Source organism: Amborella trichopoda, chromosome 1 (assembly GCF_054954075.1).
Source record: "Amborella trichopoda isolate Santa Cruz 75 chromosome 1, AtrichopodaSantaCruz75HAP2 v2.0, whole genome shotgun sequence".
Classification (NCBI taxonomy): Eukaryota; Viridiplantae; Streptophyta; class Magnoliopsida; order Amborellales; family Amborellaceae; genus Amborella; species Amborella trichopoda.
In genome coordinates this window covers 45,911,998-45,931,844 of record NC_142336.1, presented here as the reverse complement: position 1 = coordinate 45,931,844, position 19,847 = coordinate 45,911,998, and the positions used below count along the sequence as shown (strand labels likewise).

Below are 19,847 nucleotides of genomic sequence, written 5' to 3'. Positions count from 1 at the left end.
GAAAGAACATAGAACTAAAATTTTCTTACTTTCAGTCCCATACATAGCACTAACAATCAAAAATGGGAAAAAACAAAATAGATAATAAATTTATAGCGAATCAATGGCCTAACTAAAAGAGAATTCCTCCACCAGTTCAGAAATAATCACTCTGCAAGTGTGTTTTGAGGCAGGTATCCATGAAATGATGCATTGCCTTCTCAAATTCTTCAACCATTGATAAGCTTTTTAATACAATCATGAATCATTCACAAAGAGAAGCTAACAGGCTCTCTAAGTAATCGTTTCCAAGATCCTGCAACTCCACCACATCTGTGTTCTCCCATAGCCCTTCATCTGGTGCCATGCTATCGAATCCCTTCTTCCATGGGGTTTGCACCATCGCCATGTCCTCCACTTGTTGTTCCTCTCTCCTGTCTCTGAAACCAAGCTTACTATCATGACATACAGGTTTCTCAGTGCGACTCAATGCTTGATGCACCATTTCTAGAGGGAAATTCAAGAAGGTTCGAGGCCCTCGCATACTTAACGCTGCCTTATCATACGCCATGGCTGCTTCTTCAGCAGTATCAAAGGTCCCCAGCCATACCCTTGCTCCATGCCTGGTAGAGTCTCGTATCTCTGCGGCATATTTACCCCATGGCCGCTTTCTCACACCTCGATACCGCCTTTCCGCCTCTCTTTCCTTTTCCACCATGGCCTTTGGCTTTGAAACTTCTGTGTTCCTCTCTTCTTCTGGTTGAACGGCACTACAATTGCCATTTTTGGTCTCAAGCGATATGCCATCAAGCAAATCATCCCAGTTCTCTGACCCCATTGATATCCATCTTCCAAGTCTTGGGAGCCTCTCCAAAATATCTTGACACCCATTTGTTTGGGTTAGAGCAGGTAATTCTCCCCAGCTGTGTGTTGATACATGAGAATTGGTGGGGTTCTCTGTGTTTCTGTTTTCTGGGTTTCCTGCTATGAAGCTAGCCCATATGTTCTCCAAAAGCATGTCTTCTAGTTTGGGACTGTAATCCATGCCAATTGCCATCTTCATGCAATTGTAGAGAGAGAGTTGTCATCTGATTGGAACAGCTAATCAGATGATTTATCATGGGAAAGAGAGGAGAAAACTTGAATTGCACACAAAGAAATGGAGCAAAGTCAGCTGGGAATTACGAGAGAATTGAGGAGATTGAAATAAAAGAAAGGGAAATGAAGTGAATTTGGATGGGTGATTGAGGATGACGTTTCAATCCAACCCAAAAAAAATGCAGCTGTGTAAGATCTAAGTATTTGAAAAAGGTAATGTCTCAAGGTTAAATTGAGACCGGTCCAATTTTAAGAGTGTAAGATCAAAGTAATAGAAATCTTAAAATTTAAAAATTTCTTTTGAAAATAATCATCTAGTTTCCTTTAGGTGGTTTCCAAAATTTTAGATTGAAGACATCCTCCCGAGTAGATATCCTAAGGAGGGCGTACACGTATACTATGCTCCCATAGGAGCGTAGTGCACTCCTGATAATATTATATGGACAAAGTCTATATAAGGTGTCTACCTTAAATTGTAGAAGTAGAGTGCATCCCAAAAAACCCCAAGAAGGTTGTTCTAATGCTGGAAAACTCTCAATTGATACGAAGAGGAAGGGATTTCAAATCCTAAAGATTGTTAATCTTCTAATTTATTATCTAGATCTTCTATTTTCAAGATTTTAAAGTATTTATAGATCTGCTTGGTCGACACCATTTTTGGAAGTCTCAATTTCATAATGAGGGGTAACGATAATTTTCATGCCATTCAGGCTTTTTGGAACCAAAATTGAATCTTTCAACATAGATTTGAGAAGCGCCTTATTTCAATAGTATAAGATTATACCTAAAACCTCACCCATATTATATTATCTCGATGAGAATGCAAAGAAAGTGCCCCGCATTTGATATAAACAGGTACGGCTGGCTCCCCTAAGAAGGTGGATTGGATAAAAAGGCAGCAATTGGTGTTCCGGTGGGAGAAATTTGTACATTTGCACCTGTGCCACACTTGCGAGACCACCTTTTAACTTGATTCTTTTGAGGCAACGTTGACTGAAAAAATAATATGCCGGTCCAATGTGGTTTTGAAACAATTTCCTATAAATTTAATCATTATTATCGGTCATTTATCCAGTTTTATGTTGGGTGCTTAGCCAACACATTTTCCTCCTTTAACGAGTCTTGGGATTGGGATACCAACAAGTCCTCGTACAAATTTAATGCGACCATGAAAACCATTGGACGGGTTCTAATAATTAGGGGGCAACAATCGAAACCGGACCCGAAAAATATGGGACCCAAATATGAACCTGGACGCGACCCAGACTTGAATTCATGAGTCGCTGTATTTAATTATATTTAAATATATTTTATATATTAGAACACAAAAAATATTATCGGACTCAGAATTGACCTGACCCATACTCGAATAATGTTTTGCTCCAAGATTTGAACTTGGAAGTAATCCGCGCAATCCAATTTTGAACCCATACCAAAACCCGTAATGGGTCTACCCCTCAGGTCCCGAGTCGGGTTCGGGTCCACTGCCACCCCTAAATTAATGATCTCTTTCAATTGAGAGAGAGATGGTTAAACATATTGATAGAAAGACCACGTCTTTCCAGAGTGGGAGAAAGACGTAAACAACAGAGCGTAGCTTGTCATTATGGCAACATATAGTTATTATTTTGTTACGTTGTTGGTGCTGCATTCGATGCACAAGGTTTGTGATTACACCTCAAGAATGAGTCACCCTTGGCCGGTTCAAAAAAGCTTAATGTGCAAGCAAATCCGATTCCTGTAACCATAAATTAAATAATCAAAATTCCAGATCGCCTACCATAAAACAAGGGTAAGCATGGAAGATTCCACTACTGTGGCTAAATTAGAATGTTTGGCTCACTCACCATATTTTACTTTTCAGTCAAGGAACATTTGCCTCTCCCTGGTCTGAAAAGCCATGATTGAGAGATACCTTATGAACCATTGAAAAAAAACTTTGGGCGAGCCAACTCGGACTCGTCGAAGTATCTTCGAGTTGCGTGGTTTGATTTTGGGGATTTAAATAATAAAAAAAAATTATAAAAAATATATCTTAATTTCGGATTCTCGAAAATAAACCTTAAACTTTTTAAAACTTCATCCATACCTTTTTTAGGGTGAGTATACGAAACTAGCCTTTACGGTAGTCAAGACCATGAAGGCATCACAGCTTACTGAAAACCGTGATGGTCATGGTGGGTTGTGAGTCAGATGTAGTTTTCAACAATCACGGCACTTAAAGAATCGTGATGGTTTATTGGAATATTACTGTTCAAATTTAACTGTTATACTCTTACCTGAGCATCACGGACATAAAATCACTGTGATTATTTGACCATCATGGTAGTTTAAGTGTTGTGATACCTCAAAACAACCATCATGGCTGTTTAAGTACCGTGATGCCTCAAAATAGCAAACCGCCCATGACCATCACGGTAGTGAGTATACCGTGATGTATTTACAGTCCTACGACTACCACGAAGGCTATTTTGATAAAAACAAACATAAAAAGTGAAAAAAATGGGTAAGGATGAGGTTTTAAAGAGTTTGGGTTTTATTTTTAATAATAAAAAAATAAGATATATTTTTTATAATTTTCCAAAAAATAATAAAAAATAAAAAAAGGGCAATTGATTTTTAATATTTTTGATGATTTCTATTATTTTGGCAAAGATCGAAAAGTGTTTTTGGCTTTAAATCCTTATTTTTACATTTTCTTTTTTTGGATTATTTCTAAAATGTCCCCAAATTGATTTTTTCAAAATCTCTTTTTCACTACCTTTTGAACCTGATTTAGATGTGTTTAGTTTAATTTTACTTTAAACATATTTTCTCATTTTTTGGTTTTTTTATCTTTTATTACTTTTTGGCTTGGCCATATTCGGTCCAAATTGTGCCGAGTTCTATGGCCGAGTCGTAGTTTCCTACATTGTTATGAACCATTGGAAATTGCTTGAGTCTTGGTATCGTTGCAAGAACTGCAAAACCGTTTTGCTTCTCAAGTATTAGTTTCTTTTATTAACTATAGAACCCATTTGGCTCGAGAACGAGACCAACGATCGGAACAAATCAAAACCTGGCGAGTCTAACGCAGCTGGTTCCGATTTCTCAAAAAGAATGCCCAAAATTATATTATAAAGAACCCTTGTTTTATGCGAGCAGGACCGCATTTGTACAATATGTGGTTCAAAGGTATAAAGCATTCATCTTAAAAATGGATGCAAATAGGTGGTCCATCTAAAATCAATAACTAACATTTTAAATATTTTCTTAATATAATTATCACTTCTAATTTTTAAAATTGATTTATTTTTTCATATTCATGATTTCTATATTAAAGATTACATATTATCTAAAAATTAGGATCAAAATATATTTAAAAAATATATTTATTGCCAAGCCAACATTTTTACAGGTGTGGATTGGCCGCATGCTAACCGTGTCCGATTATAAATGAGTGACCTTGAAGGGTAGTACATTGTGCACCACAAAAATTCAGCAACAGGTTCTCAGAGGTGGACGTTAGAATTTAAAGCAATTGCCCAGAGAAAAACAAAAGTATCATTATCTTCGGGGCAAGCTTTCTATGCTTCCCTTACAGCATCAAATTTATATACTACCCCTTATCCAACCGTCCATTCTGAATGGAGGGCTAAAATTGTCCCAATCACAATATCACATCTTGACACTATTTTATTTTAAATTTTTTTTCTATAAACTATTTTGACGCAAAATTTTGGATGGCCAATCCTCTATTAAACTTGCACTAGTGAAAAATATAAAAAAAAAATTTCAATACAATAAAATGATTAAAATACCCCTGAAAGATTCAAGAGGAATTTTGGCCATTATATTTTATCGAAAAATTATTTTTAATATTTTTTATAGGTGCGCCCCAATGAGAAGATGGCACGTACCAAATTTCATATTCATATAATTTGTATAAAAAAAAACTAAAAATAAAATACTTTGAGATGTCGGATCTAAGATCAAACGGTGAGTAGCTCTCTTGATCAAAATTGGATGGCTAGATAGTAGGGAGGATGGTTCTTCTATGTTGTAGGGGAAGTATTGAAACCTTTCTCTTATCTTAGGGACCTAGTATAGTATATATTTTTTAAAATACTTCCCTATTACTTTCATCCCTTTATTTTCCATTTTTCTAGCTACTTTCAATGCTGTTTCAGGTCTAGACTTTTTAGTTAAGAATATATATTAAAAATAAATAAACTATTTATTTATTTAGTACAAGGGTCTAGACTTTTTAGTTAAAGAAATATATAAAAAAAATACCATTGATTTTTAGTACAAAAAGGTCACAATCATTTTTTTCTGACAGATTTTAAATTAGGAGGTTATAAATGTATCATTTACTAGATTCAAAGTTAAGAAAAAATCTCAAACTCCATGAATAGTAAATGGTTTCATAATATACAATCTCTATAGTTAATGCACTTTTCTTAGACTTAACGGATGTGACCCCTATAAAAGAAGGAATGGATCAACTTTACCCCATTATGTTATAGTTATTGTATACGACAAGACCATTTATCATTACTATAAGAAGATCACAATCACTCCTAGTCATTAAATGTCAAATTTGATGACTTAGAGTGCGTTACAAAGTTCGATAAATTTAGTTTTGGATTTTATCTCTAATCAATGACATACTTACAACCACTTGATTTAAAAAATATATCGAACAAATATGATTGTGCCCTCCTTGTAATAAAAATAAATGGTATCAGTGTACAGTTGTGGTGTGCAAGAGTAAAGAAAGAAAAAACTTGTAGCATACGCATCGACTTCCATTGTGAATTATTGTAGAAAGGCGTGAGAATGAAGGTTTGGACTTATGGAGGTAATGGAAAAGATACTTGATGCCCAAGTTGTTGCACCAAACGCGCTTTAGGGTTTGGACAAAGAAGAAGGCAAAGGATTGTTTAAGGACTTAAAAATGTAGGACAAGAATCATTGTTGAAGCTCAACCCATGGGAAACGAGGGTCCTTGGGGTGTTTTCGAGGTGAAACTTAGATATTTTTTTTTTCTTGAAATTTTTAAGTAGGACAAGAATAGCATGTGTGACGATCTCTCTCTCTTAAATAGGACAAGCATAGCATGTGTGACCTCTCTTTCTCTCTCTCAATCTCAAACAGAGGGTCACCATAATAGATTATGATCTTATTTAAGTTACTCAAACAAAGATTCTAATCCCACTCATGGAGAGGATCATTGGTAATGGGTGTTTCTAGCAATGTTATGAGATTCATTTGGTGGTTTTTTTTTTGGTTTTGGAGAGCAAATGAAAGTAGGGCTGAGAATTTTCTCGATCCGGATCCGAAACCCAAAATTCAATTTCTCCCCAAAATTCAATTTCTATTTTGATCCGAATATGGATCCAAAATTTGGATCCATACCCAAAATCTATATCCAAATAGTAATTCGGGTAGGATTTGAGTATAGATGGATCCAATCAAGATCTGACTCGGTGTTATATATACATATGAAAAAAGTTTATATAGAGCCGAGGTTCTAAACAATCAAATTAGAGCCCACCTCAAAAATTTCACTAGAAGATGTTGTTTTGATGCATAAATATCCTCAAATCGATCATCTCGACATCAAGATGAATGGACATGAGAAAAAAATGGATTTCAAGTTTTGGAAATAGTGCATCTTGTAACGTATTTTTTGGACCGTCAATTTCAAGATTTTCATAGAATTTTTAAAACTTTAAATTTTATAAATAAATATAAAAATATATTTTAAGGCTATTATAAAGATTTCCAGTATTGAAACCACATTTCTCAACACTATTTGACGGCGCACTTTACTTTGATTGTCGGCTCTATACAAACCATCCTATATATATAGGGATTGTATACAATGAAACCATTTATCTTTTGTATAGGGGGGTCACAATTATGTACAACCATCCGATATGAAATCTGATAGCTTGGATGTGTCACAAAGTTTGAAAAAATTTCTTTTGAATTTTGACCATGGTCAGTGAAATAAATGTACCCACCCAATTTCACATCCAATGCTCAAGATTAATTGTGACCACCTTATACAAATTGGGCGGCTGCATTTATTGCATTGACCACGCTCAAAGTTCAAAAGAATTTTTTTCTAACTTTGTGACACACCTAAGCTATCAGATTTCACATCAGATGATCAAAAGTAATTGTGCCCGCCGCGTACCCAAAATAAACGATCTCATTGTATACAAACCCATAATTTATATATATAATATATAATTATTTTAACTTTTATAATTATATTTTAACTTTATAATATACGAAATTTGAATATATTCGGATCCATATTCAAATCCGGATCTGGATTAATCTAGACCCGATCTCAAAAATTCTTAGCCCTAGATGGAAGCCTTTCTGTATTTTGGCCAATTTAGTGCAGACTTCATGATTCTTTTTAGGAAATGAAAAAGTTTAAAGGTGTCAACCTAATACTACAGAAAAAAGGTGCATCTCAAAAATATATACGTAGAGGTTGTTTTGACATTGAAAAGTCTTATAATTAATTATTTCGACTTCGAGATGTATGAATATGAAAGAAATGGAGCTTAAATTCTAAAAATAATGTATCTTGTAATGTATTAACTAGACTGTCCATTTTTAAAAAACTTTAAGTGTTTATAATCTGCTCCATTTATACTACTTTATGAGTTTTACATTTTATAATTAAATATGAAAATAAATTTTTAGGCCATCGTAAGAATGTGTGGAATGAGAATTACATCTTAGCAAGATTCAGAGGTACACCTTACTTTGACGGTTTAAAGTTAACATCTTACGCAAACAACATCATATTAAACTAATTAGAACTATTAACTAAAAATAAATATTTAAAATTAAAATAGTGAGATATCAAGAAGGAGAACTGTCCAATTTAATGAAGAGCCCAATTTAATGAAGAGCCGACTATTTATTTTTATTACAATGAGATCAAAATCACTTTAGGCATGATGTAGAATCCAATAGATGAAAGTGTGTTATAACATTCAAGAAATTTTATTTTAGACTATTATATTTCAAATCTTACGGTAAATGATGATTGTAACCTCCTTGTATCAAAACTAAATGGTCTTATTTATACATCTTCATAGAATAAATATATTCGAGGAAGGAAAACAAAAGATTAAAGAGTGAAAAGCCTCGGAAAAAGGGCAAGGGTCGCGGTGGTAGCAACCCACACCCTAGTCACCACATTGTGGTTTCCATTCCCACCGCTAATACCACCCATTCATAAAATTTCAAAAAAAAAAAAAAAAAAAAAAGCTAACTTCTAATCTATTTGAAAAAAAAAGAGTAGGGCCAGTCTTCTCTATTGAATTACCAAAAAAAAAAAACTCCCATTGTTTGAAATACCGAAGAGTTCTTCCTAGTTTCTACTAAGGGATTATAGAACCTCATAATCGTAAGTTCCATTTGAAGGAGAAAAATACTAAGGGGTTATAGAACCTCATAATCTCAAGTTCCATTTGAAGGAGAAAAATAATTGAGGAGGGAAGAAGAAGAAGAGAAGAAAAATGGACTACGTGATTGAAAAAAAACCAAAGATGGCTTGTCATTCTCATTTTTGTTTTTGGTCAATAAGGGAAATTTTGATTTTATAACAATCTTGGGGCAAGATGTTGATATCTTATCCCTAAATTTTTCAGATTAAAATGGCCCTAATTATGTTGGAAAATATTGATCATGCCTCGTTTAAATTGTTTCATTAACTCAATAAAAATTTTTGAATTTGCGCTAGTCACCTTTTCGAACCTAAATCCCAAACTTTAAACTTACCCAATACCCCATATGGTCATCCAAAATTGCCATGAGCTTTATAAACAAAAGGAAACCAGTCCGGCACTAATATGACATCCTAAAACTTGAAATCGACACCTTAAATCCCTAGCCCTCTAGAATCCTCTAAATTCACCTAAATTATGCCCAATTTGATTCTAAATTTAAGAAGATATCAAGAGCTTTCTAACTATCCAAGTCTTACCTGAAGCTGATTTTTAGTTTGAGAGTATAGCCCGAGCAAGTTTGTTTAGTTGAAATTCCATTTTGGTCTAACCCAAGTTTTCCAGATGCCTGGGGGTACGACATTTAAATCTTTTCAAGCACCAGGACATCTGGCATCCACCCAAAAATTAGTTCAATTCAGCTTCGATCGCCTTTTAACAGATTTTGACCAAAAAATCGAGATAAACACGTAGGAAACTTCTAAAAAATGCATGGGACTCCAATGAATAGTATATAAATAGGCCGAAAATGTGCCAAACTCATAAATCACTCACATCCTTGGATCCCTAGTCATAAAACCCTAACCCTAGAGAGAGAAAAACCCTAGATCTAGAAACCCTAACCCTAGAAAAACCCTAGGCCATCAAAAACTCTAATTAAGATAAAACCACAAACCCTAATTTCAACAATTGTTAAACCCTAACAATTCCAAACAATTGTCGACCTATATTTTCAAGAAAAAGCGAAGGAGCACGGCGTAAACAACCTGTGCTCTGATGTTGTTGCCAACTCGGTCTTTGACTGTGCCGAGCCGGTATGGTATGTGGGCCAACTCGCCCGGTTAGGTAAGTTATTTTATTTCTTTCTTTCTTTTAATTTAGATTAACTTAATTTTAAGTTTATTTAATTGAGATTAATTTTAGTTTATTTTAAGTTGTAGGTGTTTTTGTGATCATGAACCAAAGCTTCTAGGGTTCTTAAAGACCCCTGATCTCTTCAGATTTGGTTTTTTTTTACCATAATTTGATGGACCCGACATTTGTACTGGTCGTCAATTTTTAACTCATTTAAAGCATAATTTGGAGAGATTTTCTTATGAGATCTCGTCAGATTTGGCTGCAAACAAGGGGCGGTAGCCAACGAGATGGCCGCGAATGCTGGTGACTAGCTATTAGAGGGGAAACGTCTCACTGGTGCCTTAAGGTTATCCATGGGCTCCAAGTGATGGTTATCATGGATGAGACGTGCCCCTTTGTGGTCCATGTTTTCTTGCTGCATTTTATATAAATGCTGAGTCGTGAGTTGTTACTGACATATAGAAATGTAACTAGCACTAGTGACATATTATTTTTTAAAAAAAAACGTGAATGATGGAAATTATATGTCCTTGTCCAAGTTAATTATTTAAGAAATGTTTAAATACCACAAAAATAATAAAAGACCCCATCCTTTGAAAGACGCATCCTTTTGAGAGGATATTGGGTAAGTGATTGGGTGTTGAAGATATATTAGTTCCTAAAAATCTAGTTTGGAAAGGAAGCCTCTCCATATTTATCTGAGGATGCGGTTAACATGCGGCCAGCTTGTATATTATATAAAATTGCTGGCTTAGCAGTAAATATATTTTTTAAATATAATTTGATCTTAATTTTTAGAGAATATACAATCTTTAACATGGACATAATGAATATGAATTTTTTTTTTTGAAAACTAGTATTTGATCCTAATTTTATTTTTGAAAAAACATTTGGACCGTTAATTATAATTGTTTTTAGATGGACCACCTATTTGCATCAAATTTTCAGATTGATGATTTATACCTCTGGACCACATATTGTAGAAATGCGCTCTACCCTGCATGAAACAGTGGTTCTTTATCTAATGGGAGAGATTTGTGGAAGTCCAAGAGAACTTGACATCTATCAATCATTCTACTCTTCTCCAAATTTAATTGAAAAATTAAAACCTCCCCATCTTTATGATGGGAGAGATTATTGGATATAAGAGAGAACTTGACATCTATCTATTACTCTAATTTTCTCCAAAACTAATATGAGAATGAAAATCTCCACATCATTATCCAAAATTTCCACATCATTCTAATTTTCTCCAAAACTAATTTGTGTTTAGACTATTGGAAATTAGAAGTTCCAGTTCTTGGTGAGGGTTTTCATAGGTTATTATTGTGCTTCTTTTGATAGTTGTGATCACAAGTACAAATTACTAGCGTTTGGACATTGCAGGATGAACTACTATTTCATTGGATTTTTTTTTTGTTGAAATAGTATTTTATTGGATGTGTTTTTGTTGAAACAGTGTTTCATATGGTGAGAAAATTATTTTTTGTTGTTAGGAATGGCAGAGATGAGATAAAGTATATAATATTTTTCCCCTTAAAATGTTGATAGATAATTATTTTTATTTTTGATTAGTTGTTAGGCTATGGCTTTTAAATCGGTCATGGGTAAGCAAAGTTGTTTGGATATTAAGGTTAATAACAATAACAATAATAATAATAATAATAATAATAATAATGATAATAATAATAATAATAATAATAATAATAATAATAATAATAATAATAATAATAATAATAATAATAATAATAATAATAATAATAATAATAATAATAATAATAATAATAATAATAATAATAATAATAATAATACTAATAATAATAATAATAATAATAATAATAATAATAATAATAATAATAATAATAGTCCATATAGAAATGAGTCTCCTCTTAAAAATTTATTTTGAGATGGATTTTTTACCTAACTTTTAGTGACATATAATATCTAACATGGAGATCATGAATATAAAAATATAAATAGATTTTAAAAATTAAAAATAGTAATCTTATAAAGAAAAATTTGGACTGTTAGTCTCAACTATTTTGAGATGGACCACCCATTTGCATCCATGTTTAAGATGAATGCTTTATACCTCGGGGAAAGCAAATGTAAAAATTTGTCCCCCAACGCTTTGATCAATTTTCCTAATAATAATATTATTATATTATTATTGATAATGTAAGAACAACAACTCGAATTTTTACTTATTAATTTATTATAAATGTATATGATAATAGGGAAATTTATCAATTTACTCATGAGAAATGAACAATTTAAGACTTTACCCTTTTTTTTATATAAATTTTTAAAATAACCATAGAAAACATGGAGCCTTGAGATGGAATAGTTGCAAACAGGCAAAACCGAAAATTGGGTAGTTTTCGGTTTTTGAAAAACCAAAAAAAGGTAGTTTCATCTATTTTTAAAAAAATTTGTTATGAAGTCTAAAAAACAAACATATCAATAATAACAGAAAGAAATTAGCATTTTGGTAATAACGGAAACTAAAACAGATATTTACGTCATTTTCATTTAAATATTTCATCTCTAATAGGTATTTTTATAAATTTTCCTTGATATTATAATATAATCTATTATTTTGGAATAATATTATTATGATAAACATGGGAATAGTATTATCTATGATATTATCTTTCGCCATTATCGAAGAATGGTATGAATAAAACTATAATGTCATAATTTCTAATCTGCTATGGATAATATAATAATATTTGGGATAATATCACTTATAGTATTACAATTAATATTATAATTACTCTTCTCATTGCTATTTGAAATATATTCCTAATTTGTTTTGAGCCATAAAGTAAATGCTAATTGGAGTAATGATCAATAATAGTAAATTAAAAATTACATGCAATAACAATAATTATAATGTGAATAATAATACATGTAACCAGTGTTTAAAAAAACGCCGAGTCGAACCGGACTCGCCTGGTTCGACTCGGGAATCGCCATGGACGGATCGAATCGGCGAAAAAAACGGGAATCGTCCGGTTCTAGAGAGAACCGGACGATTCTGTACAGTGACTCGCCGATTCACTGTACGGAATCGGCGAGTCTGAACAGTGAATCAGCGAGTCCCGTACGGGATTTTTTTTTTTTTTTTTTTTTTTTTTTTTTTTTTTTTTTTTTTTTTTTTTTTTTTTTTTGTAATCCATGATAGATTTTTTTGTAATACTTGATCGATTTTTTTGTAATCCATGATCGAATTGTTTTTGTTTTTTTGTAATCCATGATCAAATTTTTTGTTTTTTTGTAACCCATGATAGAATTTTTTGTAATCCATGATCGAATTTTTTGAAATCCGTGATCGAAATGTTTGTTTTTTTTTCTTGTAATCCATGATCGAATTTTTTGTTTTTTTTGTTTTTTTTTGTAACCCATGATAGAATTTTTTGTAATCCATGATCGAATGTTTTGTAATACATGATCGAAATGTTTGTTTTTTTTTGTAATCCATGATCGAAATGTTTGTTTTTTTTTTTGTAATCCATGATCGAATTTTTTGTTTTTTGCTTTTTTTGTAACCCATGATAGAGTTTTTTGTAATCCATGATTGAATTTTTTGTAATCCATGATTGAATTGTTTTTTTCTTTTTTTGTAATCCATGATTGAATTTTTTGTTTTTTATTGTTTGTTTTTTTTTGTAATCCATGATCAAATTTTATGTAATCCATGATCGAATTTTATGTAATCCATGATCGAATTTTATGTAATCCATGATCGAATGTTTTGTAATCCATGATTGAATTTTTTGAAAATTTGTGATTTTTTTTTTTGAATCCATGATCGAATTTTTTTTTGTAATCCTTGATAGAATTTTCGGAAAATTTGTGATTTTTTTTTTTAATCCATGATCGAATTTTTTTTTTATTCCATGATAGAATTTTTTGAAAATTTGTGATATTTTTTTTTAATCCATGATCGATTTTTTTGAAAATTTGTTTTTTTTTTTTTTAATCCATATTATTCAAAGAGAAAATGAGAGAGATGATGATTCTGAGGCCACGCTATCCCAGCCATATTATTCACATATCGAGTCCCAACAGCAACAGTGTAGGGATGAGCACGACAGTGCAGGTGAGCATGAAGGATGGACAATCTTCAAAGATTTTAGATTGGGAACACAACAAAACACTAACACTTAGGGATTTGTGAATAGTCAGACGCCTGCTAATATCGATGATTCGTTTTTAGATCGAATCAATGAATTGTTAAACAAATTCAATCAATGGCACCAGCGTGACCAAGAAGAACAATAACGTCATCTATCATTTTATTTTTAGATCATATGTTACTAATTTTATGCTTTATTGTAGTCCATGTATGTTGATATACTTATTCCATGATAATTATATGTTTATCCTTTTGTGTGATGTAAATTAAATGCTGAATGGCGGTTCATGCAGGGAAAGAACATATCAATATTCGCATATTCATTCAAAAACATGAAAATTCTTAATGGAGTACCCTCATTTCTTATTGAATTCCTAAAAAACAATATTTATAATGAATTTTAATAATTTTTTCGGATTTTTTTTAAGCTTTATTCTGACCGATTCACACGATTCCCGATCCGAATCGCCGATTTACCGATCCGAATCGGTTTTTTGGAAGCCCGATCCGGGTCACTGATCCGTTTTTTAAACCATTGTATTGCATGTAACACATATAATAAATGTAATTGAAACAGTGGATTATTACTTGATCATAATCAGAACGATGATCTTTGTTGTAAATTATGCGTATAATAAACGTACTCACAACAAGTGGGTTCTAGTACGTTATATAATATCATGAATAACATGCTCCCATAGGACCACACTATAGAACACCTCCCTCGAGCAAAAGAGTATGTAAAGATCATCATATGATTATTTTTGAGAAAAATAAAAACAGTTTTAAGTTTGAGTTGCTGAACACCTTGATCTTGCCCTCCAAAAAAATGGATAGTTCCTTATTATTAGTCTTGGTCTTGATACAAAAATTAATTCACTTTCTATATTCCTTTATTATCGGTCTCTTTTTATACTTCTATGTGCAAGACACCTAAGTCAACTAGTTAAATTGAAGGAGCTATTGAAGACCTTATCTTGCCCTCCAAATATCGGATAGTTTCTTATTATTAGTTTTGCTCTTGATACGAAAAAATTAATTCACTGTATATATTCCTTTATTATCTGTCTTTTTTTTGTACTTCTATGTACAACACACGTGAGTCTACTAGTTAAATTGAAGGAGTTATTGAACACATTGATCTTACCCTCCAAAAAATGAACGGATCCTTAATAGGTTTTGTCGTAATACGAAAAATTAATTCTCACTTTTTATATTCCTAGACCGTCTCTCTCTTTTTATATTTTTATATGCACGTAAGTACTAGTTAAATTGAAAGGACAAACACCACAACTATACATCTAAAAAGATGCTAGCTAACCCTAACAAAATACAAGGTTGTTTCATGTGGGCTGGACCGCATTTCTACAATATGTGGTCCCCAGATATAAAGCATCCATTTTAAAGATATATACAAATAGGTGGTCTATCTAAAAACAATTGAAACTAACGGTAAAAATATTTTTTTAATAGAGTTTTTTAATTTTCACAATTTATTTATTTTTTCATATTCATAATCTCCATATTAGAGATTATATATCCTTAAAAACTAAATCCAAAATTTCATCTCACAAATAGAATTTTTAAGAGGTGACTCATTGCTACGGGACTAAAAAAAAGAGTGTTCAGTCGGGGTCAACCACAACATGACGAATCCAATATTGGACCCAGCCTCAGTGAGGTCCAAGTCAAATGAATCAAGAGTCAAGTCGGTTCGAGTGGTGAAAATATAAATTCTCTAATATGTATTATATTTATTTTTAATTTATAGAGTTAGTAAAATATAAGTTCTTAATAGAGAAAAATGGGTCGGTTCAGGCCCAAACTAGGTCCTAGCTCGACCCAAGTACAACCCAACCGAACTGCACACTTCTAAACCACGACCCAAACTTCCAGGTGCAGAAGTTCGACCCGGACTTGGAATGGAGTTCGGTTGCCCCGTCGGTAATTCAGCTCCCTCGAACCTTTCTCGCCTGAATTTTGGTAACCGATCTTCTTAAATTGGAACTTGAAACAAACCTAAGCCATTTTTAAGCTTTTAATGTAGCAGTTGGGTGGATCCCTTTATTAATATAAATCGAATGGAATATGTGGCAATGACAACCCACAGAGGATCTTAACCTCAAATATTAATGTGGAATTTGTAGTCCCCACCCCCCTTCCCCTCCAAAGATCAAACTGCACATGATGTGTACGGGACAACCACCATTTGACCCCACATAATTAAAATTTCCCCAATAATTGTTGGCAGTGAAGGACCCAGCTATCACCCAAACCCCCGATCATACACAACCGCCCTTGCCGCTCCCACCAAACCCTATTGAATGTAAGTAATCAGATTTTTCCTTATCATTCAAAAAACGTACATGCCATATGCCTGATTTTCTCAACATTTAATATATTGTAGATGCGGTATTATTTTATGCGTGTGGTTCGTATAAGGCACACGTTCAATTGGTGTCGAAAGATGCTGTTTCAATATTGGAAATATTTGTGATGGCTTAAAACTTTACTTTTATTTTTAATTATAAAATTTTAAACTTCAAAAACAATGTAGATCGAGTAGATCTATGAATACTTAAAAATCGACAGTCCGGAAATGCATTACAAGATGCATTATTTCCAATCTTTGGATCCATTTTTTTTCGTGTCCTTGCATCTTGAGGCCAAGATGATCAATTTGAAGAATTTTAAGCATCGAAAAAACCTCTTCTAGTGAAATTTTTGATATTCGCCTTAATTTGATTGTCTAGGGCCTCACGTTTGCCTAAACTTTTTTCTTATTTTATTTGCATAGTCTTTCTTTGTTCAGTTACATAAACTGTCCATGTATATGCATAATTTATGCCTATGAAATTACCTCAAAAGATTTTCTAAGAACCAATATTTCAAAATCAGATGGGTGCCTTGAATATTCAAGGGATTAATGGGGAATTTCAAATTTGGATCCATGCACGGATACAACATAAAAAAAGAAGAAAATGGAAAGCATAGAATGACACCATTTACCTTTGGTGTACGAGGAGACATCAATCTTGACCATTCGATGTGAAATTGAGTGGCTACAATTATTCCATTGACTAAGTTCAAATTTCAAAAAAAAAATCTCAAACTTTATGGCATATCCAAGCTATCAAACTTCACATTGGATGGTTGTAAACAATTGTGACCACCTCGTATCAGAGGTGAATGGTCTCATTATATACAATCCCTAAAAAAATACAAACATAAAAATAAAGACAATGCGACGATTTTTGGTCGTCTCAAATGTTATATCTCTCATTCCCCAATTTATCTGGGCTCTTAGGCCATTCTGGTTTGGACCGACGATTTTAAAACAATGTATGGGATATGTTCCTGATGTCAAATAAGCCAGTGTTAAGCTGATGTCAAATAAGCGAGACTATGATATCTTGTACCTGTTCTTCTTTCTTTCGTTTTCTTTTTTTTTTCCCTTTTCTTTTTTTTTGTGTTTTTCTCCTTTTTTGTTTTTTTTTTTTTGTTGTTGAGAAACAATGACATTTCATTACTCATTCAACACCAATTACCACAGCTTTGAGTAAACAGACCCTTACAAAGAAAAAAAACAAATAAAACTCAAAAAATAAAACTACATCTAGATCAAACTTATTCAAACAAATATAAGAGATTCAACCGAAAAACGCACCCTTACCAAACCATCAGCTTCCTTATTACATTCCCCATTCCCTATATACATGTCCAAACATCACCACCATACTACTACTTGTATCCATTGTTTCCCTAACCAGTTCGTACAGGGATATTCCATCTCATTTTTAAGCCATTTCATTGCATGCATTGAGTACCCCTCTATCATAACTGGTTTATTAAACCTCTTAACCAATTTAACTCATTGCAACACAACTTTCAACTTTGCCTCATTTACCATTTTATTACATTCATTGAGTCCCCCTCTATCATAACTGGTTTATTAAACCTCTTAACCAATTTAACTCATTGCATCACAACTTTCAACTCTGCCTCATTTGTTGTAATCCTCCATACTGCCCCGTAATATTTCAGCATCAGTCTATGCCTCCTATCTCCAAAGATCGAGGGTTACCTAGTGAACTTCCATCAACGTTCAATTTCAACCACCCATTTTCTGGACACTTCCAAATTCCCACTCTAGTTACCTTTCTATTTTTTTCTTTAAGTAATATATGAATATTATACATAAGATCTTGTTTTGGCTAAATCCTCAAAGCAACGTCCGCGTATGGTCTCTTGTACCTCCTTTGTAGTTTTTAAAATAGCCCTACTATTTCATAGTAAAGGCGCTTGAGTACATCAAATGTCATAACCATACAAAAAAAAATTCTAATTTAAGCTCCTCCTTTTTTTCTGAAAAGATTTATGCTCTAACTAGTCCATTTGCTCTTAGGGACAAAACTCTTGTTAAGGAGTTTTTTTTTTTGGATCCCAAATCTCGAAGATGTAATCTCTAGAACCTAATGACTAACCTCAAAGAAGGAAAGAATTAACTCGCAATCTCTATGAACCTAAAAAGAATGACATCCCAAGGTCGAAAAGGACCCCTACAATTTTTGCAGGGCAAGATTTAGATATTCAAAAACTCACAATCCAATTTTTTTTATATTGGAAAAAAGTCATCTAGTGATATTTAGATGGATCCCAAGATTTCAGATCTAAGAAATCCTCTCAAGTAATTATTTTGCCAAAGGAAGTAGTTGTACAGTATGCTCCTACAGGAACATATGATGCTATACGCCCTCTTTTCATTTTTGGATCAACTGGTCCTCATTCCAAATTTGCAAAAGGAAGATAGGTCCCGATTTACCATAATTACTTCATTTTTCTGTTTTTTTTTTTTTTGAAAAAGTAGAAGATGCCCTCCTATTTGCTGACCACCAATTTTCCTTGTAGGTGCTCCATAAATAAGCAGGGAAGTAAGGGGGCAAAGCAAAAAGGGGCCAAGTAATATAGTATAAAAGTGGTCATAGTGAATAGGTTGGGTATTATAAAAATAAATGAAGGCATATGAAGTTTTTCTTAAATGAAAGTTGAGTTCAGATGTGGTATAACTTCTCAATTTTGAACATGATAGAAGCACTATCCGTGTATCTTTGGAATGAAGTTCTTGAGAAAATTACTGGGCTACCCAAAACTTCTTTATGAATGCCGAAAGGCTCTGGAGCTTCTTGATGATGACCTGTATAACGTCGGTTTTTCGTTTGGGTGCAATAGTGTACGGTTAGGCTTTACATTATAAAGTACAACCACATTGCAAAATCCAATCATAGATTCGGCATCAAGAATTTGATGATAGTCTGAAAATCTATTTCCTCCGCTAATTATCAAATATTAATCAAGCACAGGATCCCGTTTTATTTCTCTTTTCGTTTAAGTACAAGTGTTGTTAGTACGGTTTATTTATGAGCGGGTACACTATGCTCTCTGGGGAGCATAATTTATTTTTACTCTCTACGTCAATAGACTTACTTAGGAGGATTTTTTCATTTTGCAATTTTGGGAACCATTTAAGAATTACTAGGTGATTACTCTAAAAATAGAAAAAGAAACATTGTTGTTTGAGTTTTCTAGCACTTAGATCCCACCACTTAAAAATTGAATGGTCTCTATTCAATCTCGACATTATTTTTTTCAAATGCATAGAGAGTATAATTAGGAATTTTTCTTATCGAATCTATGTGTGAGGAGGTTACATCCCCAAAACTTGGAGTCCTAAAAGTAATTCTTGGTGGTCTACCCGAGCCAGTAAATGGAAATTATACTCCCACAGGATCATAATATCTTTTGGCTTATTTGTTGGTAATCTGTAACTGGGGAGAGGGTGAAACCTTGAAGAGTAGAAACTTGAGATTCCTGACACAAAAAGGGCCAATGTGGGTAAGAAAAATAAAAGTGCAAAGGGTCTGTGTCCCCATGAAGCTTAAATTTAAATAAGAGATCATATTTTCCAGATGTTATGATGCTCCACCACATGGTACAATATTTAAAACAAAGTGATTGCAGAAAGTGATATC

At 32.9% G+C, this 19,847-nt stretch overlaps 1 protein-coding gene across 1 annotated transcript; it reads right to left on the bottom strand.

Moving 5' to 3' along the window:
- LOC18442251 (ethylene-response factor C3) lies at window positions 1–1,156 on the bottom strand. Its single transcript, XM_006852474.4, has one exon. The coding sequence runs from the start codon at window positions 1,040–1,042 to the stop codon at window positions 245–247; it is 798 nt and encodes a 265-aa protein (XP_006852536.2). The 5' UTR covers window positions 1,043–1,156; the 3' UTR covers window positions 1–244.
- Between the last annotated feature and the right edge of the window lie 18,691 nt (window positions 1,157–19,847).